This window comes from Protopterus annectens, chromosome 5.part0 (genome assembly GCF_019279795.1).
Source record: "Protopterus annectens isolate FY-2018-M chromosome 5.part0, PAN1.0, whole genome shotgun sequence".
In the NCBI taxonomy this organism is placed as follows: Eukaryota; Metazoa; Chordata; order Ceratodontiformes; family Protopteridae; genus Protopterus; species Protopterus annectens.
This window is the reverse complement of record NC_056735.1, coordinates 1,384,850-1,409,146: the sequence shown is the minus strand read 5'-3', so window position 1 is coordinate 1,409,146 and position 24,297 is coordinate 1,384,850. Positions and strand designations below refer to the sequence as shown.

The window sequence follows — 24,297 nt, the reverse complement described above, 5'->3', positions numbered from 1 at the left end:
GGGCGTACTATTTTATGATCAGGTATACCACAGATTGGTTTTGCAACAAAAAACATAGTGGTAAAAGAGTAAGTTAGCACCTTCCAGGTGATAAGACGAGAAGGAAAAATTTGTGTATGACTGGAGTTCTGGAGAAGGAGAAATATTTCAACTGTGTATCCTACATAAAAGGCTGGTCTGATAAGTCTGCCTAACTGAGAGAGCTTTGAGTACCCTTACCAGATGTTCTTCGTGTTTCACTGTTGCAGTCATCACACTTGGGTTATCTGCCTGCAGGTATCCCTCAGTCGGCCCGAATACCAGAGTCTTGGGATTTCTGAGTCGGATGCTTGTCGCCTCTTCCATGATGTCAGGTCTTCATGGGTATAAAACATGCAGCCGATGCCATTACATCAGCTTTTCTTGCCATGTGGGAGCCCGAAGCAGAAGCAGTTTGCAAGTGTTGGTCGGCCGCTTCCTGAAATTTTCGTTTTTTGAGTTTCAAACCTGAAGTCTTCTAAAGCTAAGTACCCTGTTGGGGATCCTTTTTTGTTGCTCTAACCGATGTCAGAAAAAGTCAACAATTGTCTTGCCTGTGGAAAGCAAATACCTGACAGAGATTTTCATTCTTACTGCGTCATCTGTTTAGGCCCAGACCACGACGTTCCTTGCTGTAGGTTTTGTGCCTTGTTTAACGCCTGAACTATTCGTCGTCGGGCTATCTTTGTTGCAAAATTCTTTCGCTCTCGTTCTCCATATTCCGAAATGGCTTCGATAAGCCATCCAACTACCGATCTTCCGAAAAAACGTAAGGATAAAGACAGAGACAGACTGCATAGGTCCAAAACTGCAGATGACGCTTCCGTTAAGCTATCTGCTGGTACTCAGTGAGGCGCTTTCACAGCCCCTGATACCCGCTTCTACAGATTCGCAGGTCTCTGTTGAGACCCATTCGGAGTCCAGTATGCCGTGAGATGCTTCTTTGACCATGGAACCTTTGGATGTCTTTACCTTGGATGGGTACGGAGCCGCTGTGCAAGCACCGGCTTCTGAGTGTGTATTCCGACCTTCTGATGTTCGCATTAAACCGAATGCTTCGTTTTTGACTGAAACTGCCAAGTTTCTCAGACCCAGAGTTCACACTACGCCTAGAAAACAGACTACTAAAGCGCATGCTCAAGCCCCTTTGCCACAGAAACAAATCCTTAGAATGGCTGAAGACCTTATAACTTTAATTAGAGAAAGAATTGATTTTCCTTCTGATTCTACAGACCATGAGTCTGATGACTGTGATCCCTCTGATTACCAGGACGTTCCCTTATCTACCTATGAGGATTCAGATGCAGATGATTCCATTCCCTCTGCCTCCCCTCCAGAGGACTTTTATTTTGGTGAAACCTTGCATACTTTGAGAGCATTTCCACTGGGAATGCCAGGACTACCCTCAGTCCAAAAAGAGACTCAGCGAATTTTTAGACTTGCCTCAGCACAGGCCGCTAGCTATACCCCCTGTCCTGGACATTGTAGATAATGTCTTCATGGAATCCAGTCTTACTCCTGATACTTTACTACCAGCTCCTAGAAAGCCTGACAGGTACTACAGAGTACCTGACTCTCACAATTTTTTCTTTAAAAATCCCACTGCGGATCCAGAGACTATTTCCCAGGGACCTAGAGGCATTAAGGCTACTACAGCCAAAAACCCTACCCCTGTGGACAGGGATTCTAGAGCTTTAGACAGATGGGGGAAGAAGGTATATACCTCTGCAACTTTTACCATCAGGGCTTTGAATTGCCAGTTTCACATGTTGAAGTACCAGCAGCGTATTATGGAACTAATTAAACAAAAAATGTTGTTGCTTCCAGATTGTACAGAAAATAAAGATTTACAAGAGTTATTGCATTTTGCAAACCAAGTTAGTAAACATACTTTGCAGTGTGGTTTTGATGCCTTAGAAGTATCTTGCAGAGCTGTTGTCATTGGGTCTGTACTGAGAAGGCATGCTTGGCTGAAGGAGCAAATCTTGCCAGACCATGTCAAAGCAACATTACTAGATGCTCCATTAAACCAGGAAAGTTTGTTTGGCGGAAAAGCAGAAGTTGTTAAAAATATGGAGGAAAAAGCTAAAGCTATGCAAACTATTAAAGATGTCTTACAGGTGCAGCCACCTAGATTCAGTAGGCATTGGCCTTCTAAAAACTGGCCCTTTCCAGTCCCTCCCAGGCATTCTCAGTCCAAACCCAAGGGCAACAGGCCACCAAGACTACAGTCTCAGGGTATGCAGAGATCTAAACAATGGAGTGCTCCCTCCTCTAAAACATGGAGTGGTAAGCCACCCCCTTATGGAAAAAGTTCACAATGACTTGTCTGTCTTGCTTCCCAGCAAGGCCCAAGTACTTGCACCCCTAGGAGGAAAACTCGTCCTGCATGCAAAAAACTGGATGTCCATTACCCAGGACCAATGGGTCCTACACATTGTATCCCAGGGATACAAATTCCACTTCCACTCACTGCCAACCCCAAGCGGGTTGCCAGACCTTCCTCTAAACCATTGGGCAGAGGCTCAAAAGCAAGTATTTTATTTTATTTTATTTTACATTTGTTGACCGGGCTAGTCCAGCTGGATATATGTCCATTTTCAGTGGAGGCCCAGGGAGAAAAACTCCACAAATTACAACAACATAAAAGGTCAAGACAAAGACAATAACAGTATAATTTGGTACATAAGTTTTAACAATTATAGTACAAGCCTAAGATTATATATTTTATATTTCAGTAGGAAAAAGGAAAATTTATCTAAGAATAGATGAATAAGACTAATACATTTGTATTAGAAATGGTGTAGTACAAATCTTTATAACATATTACAAAATTAGATACACCTAGTAATTTATGATAAGAGATACTAAGGTCTCACAAAAACCTAAGAAAGTACTTTCTCTTCTCAGTATTAGGGCTATTCAACCTGTGCCAGTAGAGCAAAGGGGACAGGGTTTCTACTCCAGACTGTTTCTGGTGCCCAGAAAAGAGGGCTCTTGGTGCCCTATCCTAGATCTGTCAATTCTCAACACCTTCATGGTGGTCCCAAAATTCAAAATGCTGAGACTGCACCAGCTTCTTCCTATGCTATCCAAGGATGCCTGGCTGGTCACCCCAGACTTAAAAGAAGCTTATCTGCACATCCCATATGGGAATCTTGCAGGAAATATCTATGTTTCAGTGCAGGCTCTGTGCACTATCAGTTTTCTGCACTTCCCTTTGGCTTATCTACTGCCCCCAGGGTATTCACAAAGTGCCTGGCTCCAGCTATTGCATACTGCAGGCAAAGAAATATTCAACTTTACCCATACTTGGACGATTGCCTGACTCAGGCGGGCAGTCAGGAATTGCTACTTCAGCACCTGTCATTTGTAAAGAGACTTCTAACTTCTCTGGGGTACACCACCAACGAAAGGAAATCACAACTGGTGCCCAGCCAAAAGATTGTATTCCTGGGAGCAAGCTTGAACACAACTTCCCAGATGGAATTCGTAACACCAGAAAAACAGGTTTATTTGACAAACTACTTCAAACTAATGGCCACCAAAACCCATCTATCTGCAAGAAAAATTCTGAAAGCCCTTGGGTTCATAGTCTCATGCATTCTTCTAATTCCATATGCAAGACTGCATATGAGGAAACTTCAATGGTACTTAAAAAGTCTCTGGTGTCAACATTCTCAGGACCTGGAAACACTGATTCCTATCATTTCTTGTCTAAGGGCAGAGTTCCTTTGGTGGGCAGAGGGATGCAACCACAACAAGGGACTTTCACTCAACCCCTTGCTGTCCAAGCCCTGACAACAGACACATCAGACTGTGTGTGGGGGGTTCACATGGCAGGCAAATACATTCAAGTCAAATGGAGTCCAGGACAAATTTCCCTGCATATCAATCAAAAAGAAATGTTAGCTGTACAGAATGCTCTGACAGCCTTCAAATACTTTGTCCTTTCAGGACAACTCCAGATATAGACAGACAACACCACAGTTATGTGGTACATAAACAAGCAGGGGGGAACTCATTCCTACCCACTCTGCAGGTTAGCCATGGCCATGTGGAACACATTCTTGAGCAACCAAGTACACCTGTAAGCTCAATTCCTGCCAGGCAAACAAAATTCAATGGCAGATGACTTAAGCAGAAATCTGCTGGACCCACACAAGTGGAGCTGGACCCCAACTCATTCAAACTTCTAATCCACAGGTGGGGGACTCCAGAGGTGGACCTCTTTGCCTCCTCCCTAAACCATCAATTGAGCAAAGTTTGCACCAGAAATCCCCACAGCCAAGTGTAGAAAGTGGATGCCCTATCCTTTACATGGGAAAACCTCTCAATTTATGCCTTTCCTCCTCTGCCCCTCCTCTCAAAAGTACTACTCAAGATCAAACAGGACAGGCCAAGGACAATCCTTATTGCCCCACACTGGCTATGCCAGCAGTGGTACCCACTCCTACTCAGACTGACAGCAGTGCCACCCTGGCATCTACATCAGACCCCCTCCCTGCTGTCCCAGCAGGATGGACAGATTTTGCATCCACAGCTGCGAACCCTGAACCTTGCAGCCTGGCTTATTCCCTGAATACACCACCAGCAACCCTCAGCAAACAGATGATGGACATTATCCGTGAGGCCAGTACTATGAAGTCCTATTCAGAAAAATGGAAAAGATATTGTTCTTGGAGCCAGTCTCAAGGAAAGGACACAGCTGTGCCCACCTTACCTCAAATCCTGGATTACCTAGCAGAGCTACTCCACAAAGGCCTATCCTTCTCATCTATTAAAATTCATGCACCTGCCATCTCAGCTCATTACAATACTGAGCAACCTCTATTTTCACACCCTCTCATCAAACAGTTCCTGAGAGGAGCTAATAATTTAAGGCCCCCGAGGAGAGCTCCCACCCCTGCCTGGGACCTTAACTTTGTACTAGAGAAGCTCACGCTTCCCCCTTTTGAGCCTGCTGCTGCAGCAGAGTTAAAATACCTCTCTCGGAAAACAGCTTTACTTCTAGCCATCACTTCAGCAAGAAGAGTGTCCTAGTTACAGGCACTAATGGCTGTGGAACCCTTCATTATTTTCCATGCGGACAGGGTTTCCCTCAGAACTAACACATCATTTATGCCCAAGGTGGGTATCCAGTGTGGCTTTAAACCAGTCCATTCATTTACAAACCTTTTTCCCTAAGAATAAAGGGGAATGGATTCTGTACTCCTTGGATGTGGACAGACAGCTCAGGTTCTGCCTTAACAGAACTAAACCTTTCAGAAAATCTGACCAGCTAATAGTCAGCCTTGCTACAGGGGCTGAGAGCAAAGCCATTTCAAAGCAAACCATTTCCAAATGGATAGTACACTGCATCCATTTCTGTTACAAACGCCATGGAAAACCTACTCCAGAGGGGATCAGAATTAATTCCACCAGGGCTACCTCAACCTTTACAGCATTTCTCAGGGAAGTCCCTACCAGGGATATCCTGGAAGCTGCAACCTGGAGTTCTGTACACACCTTTACCAAGCATTACCACTTAGCTATTTTTTTCTAAATGCAGAGCTGGATTTGCCACAGCAGTCATACAAGGCCTGGATACCCAGCCCCAGTACTTCTTGACTGCCTCCACCCTTCCTCAGCTTTGGGAATCAACCCAAGTGTGATGACTACAACAGTGAAACACGAAGAACATAGTACAGTTGTGTACACTTACCATAAATGTAGATGTTTGAGTGTATTCACTGTTGCAGTCCTGGTTACACTCCCTCCAGCCCCCTGACTTTTCTATTCTTTTTACCTGTCCTCTTTTTGGCCATATCTTATAGCAATGGTATTTACTTTTTACTGGAGGCATTCCACACCATGTAATTGCTTCCTATTTTGGGGGCTCCTGACATCTGGGGAAAGAAAAACTGATGTAATGATGTCAGCTGCATGTTTTATACCCATGACGACCTGACTTCATGGAAGAGGCGACAGCATGCGACATAGAAATCTCAAGACTCTGGTATTCTGGCCAACTGAGGGCTTACCTGCAGGCAGATAACCCAAGTGTGATGACTGCAAAAGTGAATACACTCGAACATCTGCATTTATGGTAAGTGTACACAGCTATACTTTGAGTCTTGTAGCAGGATAGCCTTGAAATATTTTGTTATTTGGTATGGTTTCAGTCTTCGTATGGCAGGGCAAGTTTTATAGCGCCACACTTTTTTTCCCTTTGTTTTCTTTTTTACATTATTTTAGCCTCCTAACAATTGACCAATGTAGCCTGGTGCCTCTCCAAAGGGTTGAATACAATAAGGAGATCGAGGTGTACTAGGTCTGTATCATACTACTGCCAGGACTGCCTTTACCTAATGTCTTCCCTACTCCTGCTAGTGTGCCAGTAATATGCCTTGGGCATACAGTGGGCGGACCATGCTTTACCACATAGGCCTGATGTTTGAAAGCTGTCCCACCCACTCCCAGGAAAAGGTTGTTTTTCTAGCCTCCACCAGGGAAATCTAACTGTGCTGTGAGCCCCATGCATGTGCCCAGAACAGGCAAACCCTTCCTTCCCTGCCAGTGCCTCAGATGTCCAAGCCTCTAAACTAATTAAGAATGCCCATATTACAGCCAGTGCTTTATCCCTGTATGACAATAGTGCTGGCTAGAGCAACATTTTACTGATTACAACATTTTTATTATTACATACTGTGCAATCACCATGCATGGCAGCCTGGGATTTTTTTTTTTTTTTTTTATAAGAAGGAAGAGAATATTTTTCAACAATTACTTTTTGAGTCAAATAGCTTATTGAGTAAGGTAAAAACTTTAAAGTTTATATTGCTGTATCCTGCTTTGTTAAAATTTTCTTTCCAGCTGGAGTGAATATGTTTGAGTATGCAGGACTGGTCGTGGACAGTGTGTTTTAGTGTATAGCTCGAAATGGATGTAATGATGTGCATTATAGCATCCTTGGAGGAGAGTGAGAGGTGCTGAAAAAACTGGCTGTTCAGGTCAGTCTGATAAAGCATGAATGACTGGAATATTTTCAGTGTTTGGATAACTGTGAACTGCTGCCAGTAATGAACATGAATAATTTTCAGAAGCATTGCTTGATAATACTAGTTAAGCTGGTGTCATATTGGGTTCAAAAGTGATTATTAGAATAACAATTTCAGGGGGCCTTTTTAAGCCTAACCGTGCTTCTCAATTTTATCTGGCAAGTTTTGGTACCCTAGGGTTATTTGTAGTTGTAAATGTGGGCTGCGGGCATGGTCAAGGATTTTCAGACTACCTGTCTACATAGAGACAGAGGTGTCAGACCAGGGGTAAATTTCCAATGTTCCAGCCTCTGGTCCAAGTTATGCTTGAATTGGGTTAGGGAAGAACTCTGCTTCACATGGATGGTAAGCCTGTTCCAGAAAAGGGGTAGTCTGTGAGACACATACCATTCCATCCAGCATGCCCAATTTATGTTGCAGACATGGTTTAGGTTCCTAGGTTGGATAATTCTAATATTTGTTTTGTGAATCTGCAACAGGTCCATCAGGTTCATAGGTTCATAGGTTGGTACTAGGCTATCAGCCCTAGGGCCTATACAAGCCTAGCCATAACAATTCCCTGGCTATTTCTTCCCACATTATTTACTGTATCAGGAGATGCAGTTGTAGACCAGACATAGATAATCTCTCACCAGTGTGTAGGAGACTGAGTACAGGGGTAGAGCTTTGATCGGGATTCTTTTTATATAGTAACATTTTTTTAACTACTAAAGAGGATTTAGTCTTGCTGCTTTTTGGATACATTTGAAAATGTTCTGTTTCTCATGTTGCAAAGAATATTCTAAAAGCCTGACTCCTTATCTTATGATAAGAGTGTCTGTTAAATATCAGTTGACTGGTTAGAATCTGTTGGGTGGAACAGTGGTAATGCAAAGAAGGAAAAGATGGCTGCATTTTCTCAGACACAGGGCTATGGAAAATATTCCTGAATTTGGTGAGGTATTAGATGCCTTCATGGCTTTTTCTACTCAGTAGTATTGGTACCATTTGGAAATAAGTTCATTTAATTGGTGTAGGTCATGTTAGGGTGAGTGAAAATAAAAATAGTGTCTGATGCATTATGTTCTCTGCAAAACACAGCCCCTCCTCAGATGGATAGGCCAGTGGTCTTCCTGTTAAGGAGTTAATGCCCTTGCCCTGGTGGTTGTGTAATTGATTAAATAGTAACTTAGTAAGGTTCCCTTTGTGTTGAAGTAAGTTTTGGCATGTGAGCTTTAAAGGAATTTTACCTTTGGAATTGGAGGCCTGAGATGATATTTATTTTGAATATGCATATGGAATTGGATGGAAATAATTCCAGTTATATGTTGGCAAGATGGTGATTCAGGGTGTGTTGTTGTGGACCAGTATAGGGAAGACATTTGACATTATACTGTTCAGTATCCCTAGCTTGTAGTGTAGGATTGTTTTGTAGTGATAGTAATTTGTTATGACCTGCTGGTGTACACCTTGATGGAATGGTGACTGAAGATCAGATGATATGGTGTATGACCCATTAATTTGTGTTATTGAAGGTGCTGATAGGTCAGAAGAAATGGTTGTTTGTTTATTACTTCCATGGGTGTGGACTTTCTTAAACAATGAGTTTTCTAGAAAAAATCTTCAAGTGATGTTTCAGCTAATTAGTCTTTCTGGAAACTCCAGTTGAACTAGGTTTAAGGACTGTTATTTCTGATCTTAAAAGGGAACTTGGTAAGCTGATTTTTGTGAGGATGGGTAGATGAATGTTGCTATCTTTTTGACTCTAAGATGGATTTCTAAGTGGAGTAATCCAGATATTTTGAACATTGATTTTCTGGTTGAGGTGTTTAACACCATAGAATAAAGTTTGATAGGCTTCCCATTAGAGTAAGTTTGACTTAAATTGTGTATATGCATTGATTAGCAAGTATTTTTGTACCTGGTTACAGCCAAACATTGAGTGTATATACTTTTTTTCTGTATGTGTTTTCCTTTGGTGTTTATATTCTAAGAAAGTGGTACTTTTTCCCATTTGTTGACAGGGTAAGCCAGCAACTGTCCCTTTTCAGGGGTAACAAAGGAGCATTGCCTGCATAAGTGACAGTAGGCAAATGGGATGGAAGGAATCAAACCATGTACCCTGATCAAAGGAAGCAGTTCATTCAACAGCTCAGAGCTTTATATCTCTGAGCTAACTTGCAGAATTTTGCATTTTTGAGGAGAGCATGTTATGGTATTGCTAAGATTTATTTTGAAGGAGATATTGTAATGACATGATTGATATCAATTACAGTACCATTGTTATTATATTTATGTGACTGTCACTTAATGATCCCTAGAAATGTGGACTTGAGCACATCGTGGGAATAATGCGTTTTAGTTTTATGTTGAGTGGTAGGATGTCTAAGCAGCCTAGTACAAAATGCTTTATTATTCATAATAGTTAAGTTTAAAAGAGCAGGGATGTCATACCACTTTGGTGAATGTTTTGTACATATTGCGTGATTTTGATATGGAAGTATGAAAAAATAGTTACCTAGCAGTAGGTATAACAGGTGCATTATTACCATATCAGTGATCCACAAAGGGTATCCTCTTTGGTGTTTCCACCATGTCTGAAAGGTCTAACCTTTTCATGCAGTGGCTATTGCTGGAGTTCCCAAGTCAGGCAGGGATTCTTGTCTTACAGAAATTGTATCCCTGCAATGGCTGTGGATGAAAGTGTGGCCTCAGGAGCTTGTCACATGGCACATCACGTTATAACATAGACTTGTTTAGGACATGCGACCCCTCAAGAAGGGAGTTTAAAAAGTATGGTAAATTCAACTGAGAGAAATGATAATCTTCATTGCTGATCCAGCGAGAAGAGCCTTCACCCAGATCAACTGATGTAATTAAACTCTGTGTTATTTTTAAACATTGTAGAAGGGAAGTTGGTAGAATACACGATAGAGGAAGGTCTGAGAAGAAGTTGAGATTTTGTAGAGCAGTTCCCTTCTTACCAGAGAACAATTTTCAACATTTATGTGACTTTGTGGATCCCCTTCACTGATGCAAGGAAACAATAGCATTGATGATTTATATAGTCTCCCATGTATTCACTATTTTCACAGTGCTGCTGGCCTTCTCAATCCTTTCCATCTCTGTCTGTCAACAACAGACTTTGGTTCAAGTCCAATGTACTCTTGGTTCTTCTAGTCAGCTTTTGTGCTTTTTTTCTGCCCTCAAGCATTTTCCTTTGGAACAATGGAAAAGGTTTCACTGGCAGTCTTTTTTATGGGCTTTTTTATTGATAGTAGAATGAGAATCAGAGTCCCTTAATATACTTGCTTGGCTCACTTGTTAAACTATTTTTTTTATTTACCCCATAGCCAGTTCTGCTTTAAAAAAAATGACCCCCCCCAGTCAGGGGAGACAGTGTCGGCCACTCATTCCCTTCTCCTCTAAATGAATTTTCGATGCTTGGGCTTGCTAGTTAATCTGTAGTTGCCTGGGGTGTAGTCGGGGCCTTTCCTTATATTATATGGAGCTGGCCCATGGCAGTTAAGATTTCTGTAATTGAAGTGCTTTTCCAGAGCATACAATGCAGCACATAAAACAACTAAAATAAATGCTGAAGAAATTCAGGAAGCACTACATCAAACACGATCATTAGATTAGTTGTTAAGCATGATAAAAGTCATTTCTTTTTCTTCATTTTTATTTCAAGTATTCCTACCTTTGGTATTTATAATTTGTCTGTGTTGTACTTAAGTGCTCACTTGGTTATACCATCCACCCTCTGTGCTGTATAAACAATTGAAACTTTTTAGAGAGAACTTCTACTTATGTGCAAGTTCATCCTAACAGAATTTATAAACCTAAACTGTACTGTTGTTATGTCTGTAAAGTGCAACAAAAATAAAATGCTCAGACTGTCTACTTCACACTTAGGTGAGTCACTTACTTTATAAACTTTACCCCTTTCCTTCCCATAACATGTCAGAATTACTGATATTTCACCACAAATGCAGTTCCATAATATGTAATGCAGTTTTTAAATGCAAGTAGATATTGGGAAATTTTCACCCATTTTGGGCAGTTGACTAGTTATATTGCTGATTTGTGCATTTTGAAACTTTTTTTGTAGAGTTTTACTGGCAGTGCTTTAGCTGCATTGGTCAAAGGACTTCCAGAAGCTTTGCAGAGGCAGTTTGACTATGAAGATCCTATAGCGAGAGGAGGAAAACAGCTTCTTCATAGCCCTTTCTTTAAGGTAATGATCATATACATTCCACAAATCAAGTTAAGCATATCTTTAAGTTTATATATTGGCCTTTTGACTAATATATGCCTGTTTTCGAAAGTGGCTGTATAATTGACCTGTGCTGTGCTCCTTACAGGTGCTAGTAGCGCTGGCATGTGATTTGGAATTGGATACACTGCCGTGCTGTGCAGAGACACATAAGTGGGCTTGGTTTAGAAGATACTGCATGGCTTCAAGAGTTGCCTTGGCTCTTGATAAGAGAACATCACTTCCTCGCTTATTCCTAGATGAGGTAATGTTGGGACTTTTTAAAAAATGCAAACACTTTTGGTTCTTAAATTGACATTCTTGAGAGGTGGTTTGCAAGAAAATTAAAATATTATGAGTGAGTTTGCCATAGAGGAAAGGTTCATTTTTTTTCTAGTGTCTTTGCTGAATGGCTACTCCCACAATTTAGTTAATGAAGTGCTCTGCTGTTTTAAAAAGAATATTTAACTGATGTATTTCCTGCTTTGTGAAAGGCTCGCTTTCTATTAGCAACTGCATTTCTGAGACATGAAGCTGTTTAGGTTTAACACTCTTTCTTGATTATGAATAGACACCAGAGCATAGCAACTTTTTTGTGAGTCAAGTGATTACTGAGTAAGCTGTTCTTGTTGGACTGTAGATGGCATTCATTCATCCTGTTTAAAACAATTGTTGTATACATGGGGGTGGGGGATCATACTTTCTTCTGAGCAATGGCACTAAAAAATCACTTAAGAAGGAAGTATGTTTTTCCTGTTTCCATTTTCTCACCAAATTGTTTCGTCAAAAGCAAGAGAAAGCACTTACTGGAGGATTTGCCTTTTTCTTCTCCTTTTAGGCATTGTTTTAATTTGAAGGCCTTCTGTCTTGCTGGCAGCCCTAATGGTCATCTTTGAAGTGGTAGGCTGGAGGATGAAAAGTGGTCATTTGCACTTTAGGAGAAAGAATTGAGTTTCAGTCTTATGGACTAGGGTTTTCAGTAATGAGCAGCTTTTGTCGTACAATACAAGCGTAACCACAAAAGAAACAAGACTACATGTAAAAGGTGTGGATACCCATTAGTCAGAAAGAATGTTGAATGAAAGGCAGGAACTTAGAAACAGGTTCATAGGTTAGCACTACGCTAACTGCCTTTGTGGGCCATTTTAAGCCTAGCCAGTTACCCCATGTGAGAATCAAACCCTGTGTATGTAAGATAACTGCCTTAACCATTATGCCAACCTCCCGCTTACTAAAGTAGAAATATACAATTTGCAACACTTAAAATATTAACATGGAAAGTGAATGGCATCACTGAATCAATAAATAGAAACAGCCTGTTAGTATATTTAAGAAAAAAAAAGCCACATTTAACATTACTACAGGAAACTCACCTAGATCTATAGCAACAGAATACATTAATAAAGAAATGGTTTAGAGTTGGGTACATTTCCAGTTACTGAGATGCTAAGAAAGGAGGGGTGGTTATATTGGTAAGCCCCTGTTTTAATAGAAGAAGAAACAAAATGTAGATCGGGAGGCATTTATTCATTAGAAGTTATTGGATGGATCAGACAAGTACATTTGCATATATATACTCCACTAGGCTTACTGTCCGTTCCTCTTTATGCAGTACAGTCCCAATTTAGGCAGTTGTCCTGTAAAAAAAAAAATGAAAAATGGCATGAGATTTTTTGGACAAAAATATTTTCAAGATTTCCTTTGCATAAAATGACAGATTTGTATTAAAACACCTCTGAAACAGATAAATAGCACAAAATGTTTTATCATTTTCACTGCTGCATTGGCCTTCTCCTGTTTAGGTTGTATTCTGCCCAGGTTACAACAACAGATCAGCTTCACAAAGCTCTGGTTCCCTCCTGCGCTTTTACTCTTGAGCACTGATTGGACAGCCTGTTTGCGGAAGGAAATCAGCATTTTGAGTGAAGGTTACTTCAGAATTTTCTTGCCACCATAAGGAATACCTGTTGAGAAGCTTCAGAGGAGACTTCTTCTGGTTACAGACTTTTATTTTTGGCAGATAAGTCCCCAGAGGAGAACCCTTCCACACAGAAAATATTGTCTTTTTGAAAATGTTTAAATATTTTTTATTTTCTGATTAATAATGTCAGTTTTATTATCATAAGAAGTTTCTTGTTGGAATCTACTATTTTTAGAACAAGTCTTACTAAATACTAGACTGATTTTGTAAGAAAAATGTACTGCTTTTGAGACATTTTAACTGAAGTATAATGATTTTATGCCTGGGGATTGTTTGTATGTTCTTAAAACACTACTTGTGTGTTTTGGTGCTTGTGTACACTTGACTATTTGCTCTGCATTATTTTATTGCTTGAGATATTTTGCTTGATGGTGTTATATTTAAGCAGAGTGAAGCATATTATAGGGATAGAAACATTTTTTATGGTTGGTGCTTGAGCACACTTCGCAACATCTTTTCTACATTGCTTGTTTTCTTTCAGTACACTTTCTGTGAAAGGGACTTAAGAGTTCTGACAGGATTTTTTGTTTACTGTTTGTGATTTTACTTTTGAATTTTGGACTGCATAGGGAAGTGTGTGTTCTGCTTGTTAACACTTGTCTGACTACTTACCTTCCAATTGACTCTTCCCAGCAGTGCTTATTGGCAGTCAGGCTTCTTCCTCAGCTACAGCACAGATTTTTACACCAGTCCTGCTTTTCTTTCTTCCAATGTATTTTAAAAGAAAAAAAATGTGGAAACATGAGCCCTTGCCTTCAGTGCGGGCTGAGACAGTGTCTAAGCCAGTGTTAGATGACTCTACAGTGGCTGTTGATGGTTTCATGGACTACTTACTGGTTTCTTCAAATACCTCTGGTGTAGCCTTGCCAATCACTATGGACTGGGGGTCAGACACATTTTCTTTGGCTGTTCCAACGTCCGATGTGGGCATGGGAGAACCATCCATTTTAGGTGCAGGAGATACCCTGGGATGGTCCTCTTGAGGCTCGGGATGATGCGTCTTCCCCTTCTTGGTCTTCCTCTAAAGATGTCCCTAGGAAAAAAGAAACTAAAGGTTAGACATTGATCATCCATAGACATTTGCCTGTTCATAAGGATGGTTTTCTTAACCTACCCAGCTATTTATTGTAGTATTTCTGTTCTGGAGAGCAGAAATCATTCCCGAGGAAAATATGTCAGATTATTGTGAAATAGACAGAGACAAGGTCTTTTTGTTGTCTGACTCTCAAGCCAAAGACTGTGATTCAGAGGAAATTTTGTCCTGTTCAACTCCATTAGAGGAGTTTCCTTTTTCTAACACCAGTTCCAAGATTAATAATGTATTTTTGTGGGAACAGGTAGATGTTCTCCTTAAACTGAGATGATGATATGATGTGCTACAAGTGGATTTTTCTCATGTTATGACCTTTCCTCTTATCTTGCCAACCTTTCAGGATGTGTTAAATGTTGCCTGCATAACTCTGACCCTCAAACTTCAGTCCCACTCAAAAAAAAAAAGTCAGAACAAATACTAATCCTACTCCTGTGGATGAATAAGTAAGTTATTATTCATATTTTATAAGTGAATTTCCTTGTTACAGGTTATTCTGTCAGGTGTTGACAGCTTGTGGGATTGCTCTACCACATTTAATTCACAAAGTAGGTCCTGTGTGAATCTTACGATTTCTTACCTGTCATGTGTGTAATCATGATTTGAAAGTTATGATCGTGCAGATACTGTAAGTAGGGCCACTACTGCTTCTGTTTTAAGAAGATGTACCTGGGTGTGCGCTGAAAAGTTTTTGGATAAGATAGTCTGAGATTTTAAACTCCAGTGTTGATAAGGAGATTTTGTTTTGCCCAGCTGCTGATTTGGTTCTCAAACATTTTGATGACCATCACAGAGGGAAATTAAATCAGGGAGTAAGTAAGATTTTTTATGCTCCATGTTATAAATATTACAAACCCTCTGCTTTTTTCCTTAAAAAAATCAAAATAATCATTCACTAACGGGAAACAAAAAAAAAAGAGAGCAAGAGGAGGGGAAACATCAAAAAGCAGGGACCCTTTAAGAAAAAGGGACAGACTATGCCATCAGAAGGACTATGCAAGCATTTCTTTCCCCTTCTGGCCCTACATCTCTAATTCTGTTTCACAGGCTGACTGTCAACCTTACCCTTTGGCAACAGATTGTTTCAGACTCTTGGGGACTAATCCTAGTTCATAAGGGTTACACCTGGCACTGGATCGCCGTACATTCTGTCAGGAGAATTCATCCCTATCTGCTGAACCAAACAAAATTTTTTCCTCCGGTTCTTCATCACATGCTTACTTTAGGGGTTGTAGTACTAGTGCCTTAAGATCAAAAGAAGGAAGGCTTTTACCCAGAGAATGAACTTCCATGGAGTCCTGTTAAAGATTTTTCTTTCTCACACTGTGAAATTACCAAAATTCAAAATATTGATCCTTCAGAGTCTGTTACCAGTCATTCTTCTTTTGAGTTTTATTGTAACATTAAATCTAAAAGATGCATCTGATGTTGTCAATCTCCAATTAATCCTTGACAGTGGGTTCAGTCCCGTATCCCGGAATCGACTTGGCCATTACTCCAGCTCGCACCTTCCAAAAACTCTCGAGCTTAGCTTTACCTAGAATGCTCCTCTCAAGATTACCTCAGATCTTGTTTGCTGCTTTTAGTGTCAGACGCGTCCTTTCCCGTCAGCTCTCGAACTTCTTATACCAATTATCTGTAAATTTTTCCATTTCTCATTTGATTTTGATATTTCTATCCCTTATAAACTTCTGTCATTCTCTCTTTTTGGTAGTGTTTTCGTTTCCTTTTCCCTTATTACCTCTGGTAATCTCTTGCACCATAATTGGTACTTCTTTTCCCTCTTTACCATAATGGTAATTTTGTAATACTATTGTTGGTACGTTTTCTTCCCTTTAGCTTTAAAAAAAAAAATCCTCTTCTGTCAGTTTGTGTGTGTGTGTGTGTGTGTGTGTGTGTGTGTGTGTGTGTGTGTGTGTGAGAACCTCCTAAAATGGCAGAAAAGTCAAAGGGCAATTCTGGCTTTAAGAGGTACCAGAAGTGTGTTAGAAAGTTACCGAACTTGGACGGACACTCAGTTTATGTATACTGCTTGGGCCTGGTGCATCTTCAGGAAAACTGTGCCATATGTCATGGCTTCAGCCCCGGGCCCTCGTAGAGCATAAGAATAAGTTTATTTTGAAACGTCTGATCAAGTCAGATTTTACTGACGCCATATCTGGTTCATCTTGTTCAAAGACTGATATTAGCTCCCCTTCCTCCTCGTCTTCCTCTTCTAAATAGGAGGGAGCTAAAAAGATGAGTCGATGGACACTGATGACCTCGTTTCCTCCACCACCGAAAATGACAAAAACTTCCCTGGTTCCCTGAGTGTCTGCAGAACCGATAGGGAGTTACTTCAAACTTCGGTACCATTATCAGCACTGATTGTTTCAGCACCTAAGTCCAAAGCAGACAACGCTTCAGTATCACCTCACTCTCCAGTTCCACTGACTTCAGAATCAAAGGAGTTCCTTTTCAAACAATTATCTCAGACAAGATATTCACCATCAGTGGATCCTTTTCATGACTGACCTCCAAGCCTTTTCTGGAAGAAACTCCATTCTCCATCAGTCTTTTCCATTCATTACACCAACAGCGTCACAGAGTCAGATGTTTTGAGGCTAGTGGATCAGCTCTTGGTGTTGAGGGGTTTACCTACTTCTTCGGTTCCTAGTCTCTCTAGCTCACGAACCGTATTCATCCTTCCAACTTTTGTTCCCCCTCTAACTCAATCTGAGCCGTTAGAGTTCCCGGCACTGACCAGTCCCATTTTCGACTGTATCATTGCCAACCAGATCTGCATCTCTGGCACCAATAATAGCCCTGTGCTCTTTGATTCTGTCCCAGGGCAAGGCTTTGTTGTCGGTTCAGCGGAGCATGGCCCCACTCCAATATTTTCAGAGCCGTCCATGCTTCTCTGAGCATTGGCACGTGTAAGCTCGGCTCAGGCTTCGGCTTTGGAAGTGGCTTCCTCGGTGCGGGATGTGATCACGATTCCGAGGGAGTCTATCTCAGTTCGGTCTCACACCCCTCTAGGGGGGGCCTGCCTTACAGACCATGGAGAGGGCCTTGTCTATTGTGGACTCAATACCATCTTCATCGGGCCAACATCCCAGCACTTTCCCTCACTGAGAGCTACCACCAGCCTCTGCCCTGGGACAGAGGCCACAGATGCCTCAGGATAATACTATGGTAGCTATTTCCTTTTCATCTACCTCTCCAGCTCATCCCACCAAAGAGGTTCTCCTGAAGAGAAGCACTTGGACTCTCGTGAAGGGTCTTTCATGGAAGATACCTATTTCGAGGAATGGGAAGGTTCCCCAAGGTCACCCCTCGAAGGCATCTCATTTGGAGATATTTTAGAACTCCTGAAGCAGAGGGATGGCAGGACTTCCCATCAGCCTTCCTTTGATGGGCCTGTATACCTGCAGGCCTTCCGTTTCTGACCTCCTTGGATTAAAGATCTAATTAAACTGATTGTTCAGTGGGCGTAGAAGATTGCTGATTCCATCGAGCCAATCCCCAAGAGACCAGACTGCATTTTGTCAGCTCTGGAGGATCAGCAACATTATTGGTCAAAAGGTATTCCAGTAGATGCCATGGTGGTGACAACTGCCACTAAAAAGGAACTTGCAGATGAAAGTCCTACTGTCCATCCTCCTGACAAAGAGTCTAGGACGATGGATAGATTTGGGAAGCATGTATACTCTTCATCGACCTTTGCACTTAGGCCCTTGAACTATATGGCACACTTTAGTAGACTCCAATGAGACCTGATAAAGGAACTGTCAGATACTCTGATAGGGCCATAGCTGAGAGAGTTCAAGACAAAGTGGCTTCCCAGCTGGCAACCCTTGAGTCAATATGCATCATCCATGAGGCATGTTGCACCCACAGCTGAAGGGACGAATAGGGCAGTGGATTCCAGAGTACTCATCAGGAGACACCCCTGGATGTGCTTATGTGAGTTTGCGGAGCTGTTTAAGTCTTCTTTCATCATTGAATGATCTTCTCTTTTTGGCCCCAAAGTTAGAGACCCCCTGCCAGATGTGAGAAAGATGGAAAGACTCTTTCTGCCGTGGGAGTATATTTTTCCACTCCTTAACGGTCTTACTCTAGGAATCAGAGGGGTGGGAAGATGTGGTTCATAAAGTCCCAAGGGCCTCTCAGGACATGCATAGTAACAACTCCCCCAGAGGGGGGAGTTACAATGGAAGACGCCTTCCTAGAGTCAGAGATGGTCTACAAAATCAGAGTTGCAGTGATTTATTCTCTGGTAATTCTTAACAGTGCTTCAGAATGGAGGCCCGATTGCTGCCCTCTGGATGCAGTTGGGGGATGGCTATCCCTGCACCTCCCTGTATGGCTGAAAATAACCACTGACAATTGGGTGGAGAGGACCATAACCAGAGGTTACAATATTCCCTTTTAAAATCATCCCACTCAACCAAAGAGAATCCCAGACATTCCACCCAGTCACAGAGATGCAGCAGTTTTAGAAATACAAAAACTCAACAAAAAGAGTCAAGAGTGTCATCTAAACAGTCCCACCAGACCATATAGGATCTGGAATTTACTCAAGATTATTTTTAGTGCCCAAGTAAACAGGGGACTGGAGACTGATCTTGGATCTCAGCCACTTAAGTCAGTTCAACAAACCAAATTCCGGATAGTCATGGTTCAGTCTGTACTCCGTTCTTAGGAAAAGATGATTGGATGTGCTCAATAGATCTTTAGGATGCATATTATCACATAAAAATAGACAAACACTCAAGGAGATTTCTGTGTTTCTGGCTTGGAGCCCGTCATCTGTTCAGAGCCCTGCCCTTTGGACTCGCCACAACTCCCAGGGTGTTCATCAGATGCATGACAGTGATAGCAGCTCACTTCAGATTGCAAGGATTCTGGGTGTTTCCATATCTAGATGACTGGCTTATTACTGCAACCACCAGGCATCTGCTGCTGCAGGCAAGGGATTACGTTCTTCAAACTTGTTCCTCACAGCAGATCACAATAAATTGTGAAAAATCTCATCTGAAACCAACTCAGTATTTAGAGTTTATAGGAGCAGTGTTAGACACAAGCACTTGGGCCACTTCTTTTCTTCTAGAAAGACATCAGAGAATGAAATTCCAAGTCAGCCAGATTATCTGCAACATTACAGTCACTGTAAGACTGTTGTTACAGGCTCTAGGATCTATGGCAGCAACCATCACTTTAGTTTCCCTTGCGAGGTTCCACATGCAAATTCTGCAATGGCTGTTAGCGTCACAATGGTCGTACCTGAATCATCCCATGTCTCATCAGTTTATGCAAGAAGGACCTGAGTTGGTGGCTTCATTTCAGTGAGATTCTACTGGACTGTCCATTTGTTCCTCTTCCTCCCCAAGCCATAGTGACCATGGACACTTCCCAGACAGTCCAAGGCACTTGGTCCCAGTTAGAGCCAATTTGCACATCAATGTTCTAGAGATGAGGGCAGTACTTGTGGCATTGCAAGCATTCCAAGAAGCCTTCCTCTCAGGAACAATTGCAATCCAGATAGACACCATGTCAGTGGTTTGGTACATCAACAAACAAGGGAGAACCAGATCTTATCTTCTTTGTCGGGAAGCACTCAGGGTTTGATAATGGGAAATTTCATCCGACTGCTTTCTAATTACAATGCACATTCTGGGGAGCCCCATCGTGATTGCAGACAAATTGAGCAAGAGCATTCTGATGCCTCACGGGGTGGTCTCTCAACCCTTTTGTGGTGCAAAGGATATTCTTTCAGTGAGGCCAGCCTTGCTGTGATCTCTTTGCACCCCTCCAGAACAAAAAGTGCAGCAGCTACTTTGCCCTGATCCCCTCTCTTTCAGGATTAGCCTCCCCCAGTCTACTATATGCCTCCCCCCCAGTTCCTGTCATTTCCCAGTTTCTGAGGAAAGACAACAGGTCGGAGAACAGGATAATTTTCATTGCCCGTTTTTGGCCTCAACAAATATGGTTTCCCTTTCTTTTTCCTCCCCTAATTTAGAAACTTTGTATGCTTAACCCATTTCCAGCCCTATTGTCTCATCCAGATGGACTTACTCACCCAAATGTAATTGACTGTTTGGAAGACAATAAGAAAATAAGAAAAATACTGCAAAACTGGAAATGGACTGTGATGATATTGCCATCTGTGCCTGGGACAGTAGGGCAGTGCATGTGTATGCCAGCATAGCTAGCTGGAGTTTTGCAAATTGTCATTTGGCTGTCATACTGATTTGTACAGATGCTTGTGTTAAAAATGTATCAACAGTGTTTTTATAACTGATTAAATGTATATGTTTAAACAAAATATTTTCGAAGAGAAGTTATTGAAATTCTGTAGCTTTTAGATACTGCAACAGATGTTAGCAAAGCTCTGAGTGTGCATTGTACCAGAATCAGGTGATCAAATATGATGTCATGATATTACCAGCACTAGGAGGATGAAACTCGCACACCAGGTTTTTTTGTTTGTTTGTTTTCTTTGGAACCTGATATAAAAGATATATATATGTCCGTTATCACAATTTAGTTAGTTCAGTTCAGTGTTAGTTGGAAACTCGTCACCTTGCTTTGTGGAAGTAAGCATCTCAGCATCCTATCTTGCCTTGCTGTATTAAGTTAGCTATGGGAAAAGTTATTCTTTAGACAGGCAATACAGTGAGATTAGTTAGGTATTGTTTTTTTTTTTTTTGCTGCATCTGTGTGAATCTGTCCAACTGTGTCATTTTTATTACTCCTGTGATTGAAACTCTGGTGTTTATTGTACTTAAATATTTAGTATTCTTGTGTTTTCTGTTTTATTGTTTATTATTAAATATTTTATACCTTTCATTGTGGTTGGCCTTTTAGAGAATACTTTTAACATCTTGAGAGTACTTGTGCTTATTTTAGTGATGCCTTGGCCACTCCGAAAACCCTTGCTTCTTTGGTTACACTCTACCATTTATTTTGGTATTGATTTTACTAAGTATATTTGGATACCCTTGTAAGAGCCTTAGAGTGGCTGACTAGTGGCAGCATGGTTACCTTATAGTCTGGGCAGAGGGCGCACAGCTAGTAAATCTGTGCCATCCTTTCCCAGGAGTGTGTGTGTGTGTATGTATCAAATACGCATGTATGGGTGTGTCAGCTACTTGGAACACAGTGCTCCAGAGTGAGTCTTGTTTGAGATCTGGAGAGAGAGAGAGTGAGTCTAGTCACATGTCTGGAGTATGTTCCTTGTGTGCTGTTGGGGGAAATTGTGCTTGATGCAGAGCGCTGCATCTGAAAAATACAGTGTAAATCCATTCCTGTTTTTAGTGACCATCTTTCACTGGTGTCAGTGGTGAGGATTGAGGCTCCTTGATTACTGGCACAGGGTAAAGAGGCCATCACAGGGACAATCAACTAGGATGGAAAACATGAGTTAAATGTATGCAAAAGAAAAATAAATTAATATTTGGATAGTGTAAATGAATTTAGGAAAATAGCAGTTAAACAAATCTTTGAGACCAGACCATGAATGCAAAAAAGTATTAGCACAAGAATTAAGTCAGCAAAACCAAAATTAAGGGACCCCAAAAATAAAGAAAGTAGAATCCCAGGAAAGAATTCTGGAAATATTCATTAAGTTTTATTACAAATTACATAAGGAGTATTAAGGAGAGATCAATAGAGCAAAGCAATAAAGCAGTGTATGGAAGAAATAAACTTGGCATTGGTCACAGATGAGGAGATGAAAAGACTAGCAGTTCCAGCAGACATCCAAGAACTGAAAACATAAATGCAAAAGCAACAGATAAGGAAATCATTGAGAGAAAATTAAATGCCAGGTGAAGTTTGGAAAATAGATGGAAGTAAAATGTACAAAGATGGTTAACACTCTCTGATAGTATGATGCTGGGGACATACAAGGACCTGGAGGAAAATGGTCATGGCTGACATCCCAAAGTAAAGAAAAGATTCAGCAAATCCTGCCTTATTTAGACCAATATTTAAACGATTACTATAAATTGTTTGTGGGTCTTGGGGCAAAAAGAGACCACTAAGACGTGACCAAGAGTTATAGACTTGAACTAGTATGGTTTTGTAGAAGGCCTGCAGAAGTTAGACAGCATCACCAAATAGTGATAATTCAGTATGGTGCAGAACAGACAGGAAGGCCATTATTGCTAGAGTCTGGAGAGTGAAAAAGGTACTTGAGTTTGTTCTGCTACCTTAAATTAACCTGAGGAAATTTGGATCCCTTGAAAAGCAGTATGCAGGAAAGTAACTGGAGAACAATGGAAATGAATGTATAAGGCACAAAAATATATGACAGAATGCACAAGGTTTATAATATTTGCTTGGAAATGTCTCCATTGGTACTTTATACTCCAAGTAGGTTGCAGAGATGTCCCCCAAAGTATTGTGAGATGGAGATGTTTAGAAAAAGGTAACTGTGAGCCCATATTTTGGTCTTGTTCCAAACTATTTAAAACTCTACAGGGTATGCTAAGCCAGATATTTAATAATAAGTCAGAGCAAGTAGAGATGATGCACTTGAACTGTAACATAGATATATAGTAAAGCACTATTGAGTGTGTTCCTATTCGTGAAAAAGGTAATAACTAGGTAGTGGAAAGCAAGATTGTCTACAACTGAGGACATGGTGATGATCATGACTTGACTTTAGAGAAATGTAACAACTATCTAAAAAGAAATAAGAGCATATGTTTGATACGAGTAAGTGAATAAATGGTGTGGCAAATGCAAAGACAAAAGAACTTGAGAATAAATGGAGAACTGAGTTACCTGGCTGCTGGGTTGAAGAGACTATGTAGTATAAACATAAGACATCACAATTGATTGTAAAATGAGAAAAAAGGTGGGCAAAGGGCACATCCTATCTCTTTTGTGTCTGCTTCAACCTGTGGGTTACTGGATCTGATCAGACACAAGGCTGACACATCAGAATATTGGCTCCAACTCCCCTTCCATAATGCTCTGTGTTACTAAGTCTCCCCAGATCTCGTTTTTCACTCTTCAGTGTCAGACACATTCTATGTAGGCAATTAGTGTTTTGTGCTCTTTTCGCTGTATTCTACTCTGGTCCTTTCTTTCTTTATTTAACATTTGTTTCCCGGGAAAGTCTACCTTGGAATGAGCCAATTTTTAGCAGAGGCCCGGGGAGAAACACTCCAGAAGTATGTCTTTGTATTAGTTGATTAGTGTTATGACCTCCTTCTTTCCCATAACAAAATAAGTATATAGTTCTGGTTTATATTTAGGTTAGATAGGTTCATAGGTAGGTACTAGGCTATCGGCCCTAGGGCATATGTACGCCTAGCCAACAAGGTTCCCTGATTTCACCACCCATGTATGCTGTTTACCTGTACCCTGTCTAGCAGGGCCACCGATGTGATGCCCGGAGTGAATTTCTTATTGCCCATCCACTCATCAAGATTTTTCTTGAAGAGTGCTAGTGACGAGCTCTGCTTAAAATATTTAGGTAGTTTGTTCCAGAGTATGGGAAGTCTCTGGGACAGGAATCTATCCCTCCAGCATGTTCTGTTAATTGTAGTGATGAGGTTTAGGTCTCTAGAGCGTGTAGCTCTGAGGGATTGGGATTTCTTTAGGTGTAGCATGTCCATTAGCTCAGGGTTTGACATAGCTTTGTATGTTAGGCAGAGATCACCTCGGAGTAGGCGATATGCGACGGAGTAAAGCCTGAGTTTTTTGAGGCGGTCAGCATAGGTTAACTGAGTCCCATAATACTCTTTGTGAGGCATTTTTGTGTCCTTTCTAGCTGCTGCAGATACCTTGCAAGGTACATTCCAAACGGGGCGTTGTACTCGATTATGGGTCTGATGAGAGTCGAGTAGAGGGGGATAATGACAGCTTTTTTCCTGGATGAGAACCCTTTCATGATGAGGTATGCTACGTAAAAGGATTTTCTGACTACTGTGGCGATGTG

The 24,297-nt window shown here is 41.1% G+C and overlaps 1 protein-coding gene across 1 annotated transcript in view; it reads left to right on the top strand.

The window, feature by feature from the left end:
- The window catches only part of HERC2 (HECT and RLD domain containing E3 ubiquitin protein ligase 2), a gene marked incomplete in the record, with an annotated part of 3,551,743 nt that overhangs the window by 3,061,156 nt on the left and 466,290 nt on the right, over window positions 1-24,297 (top strand). Inside the window, 2 exon segments of the mRNA XM_044072055.1 lie at window positions 11,149-11,274; window positions 11,402-11,557. Coding sequence (XP_043927990.1) covers window positions 11,149-11,274; window positions 11,402-11,557 — 282 coding nt within the window.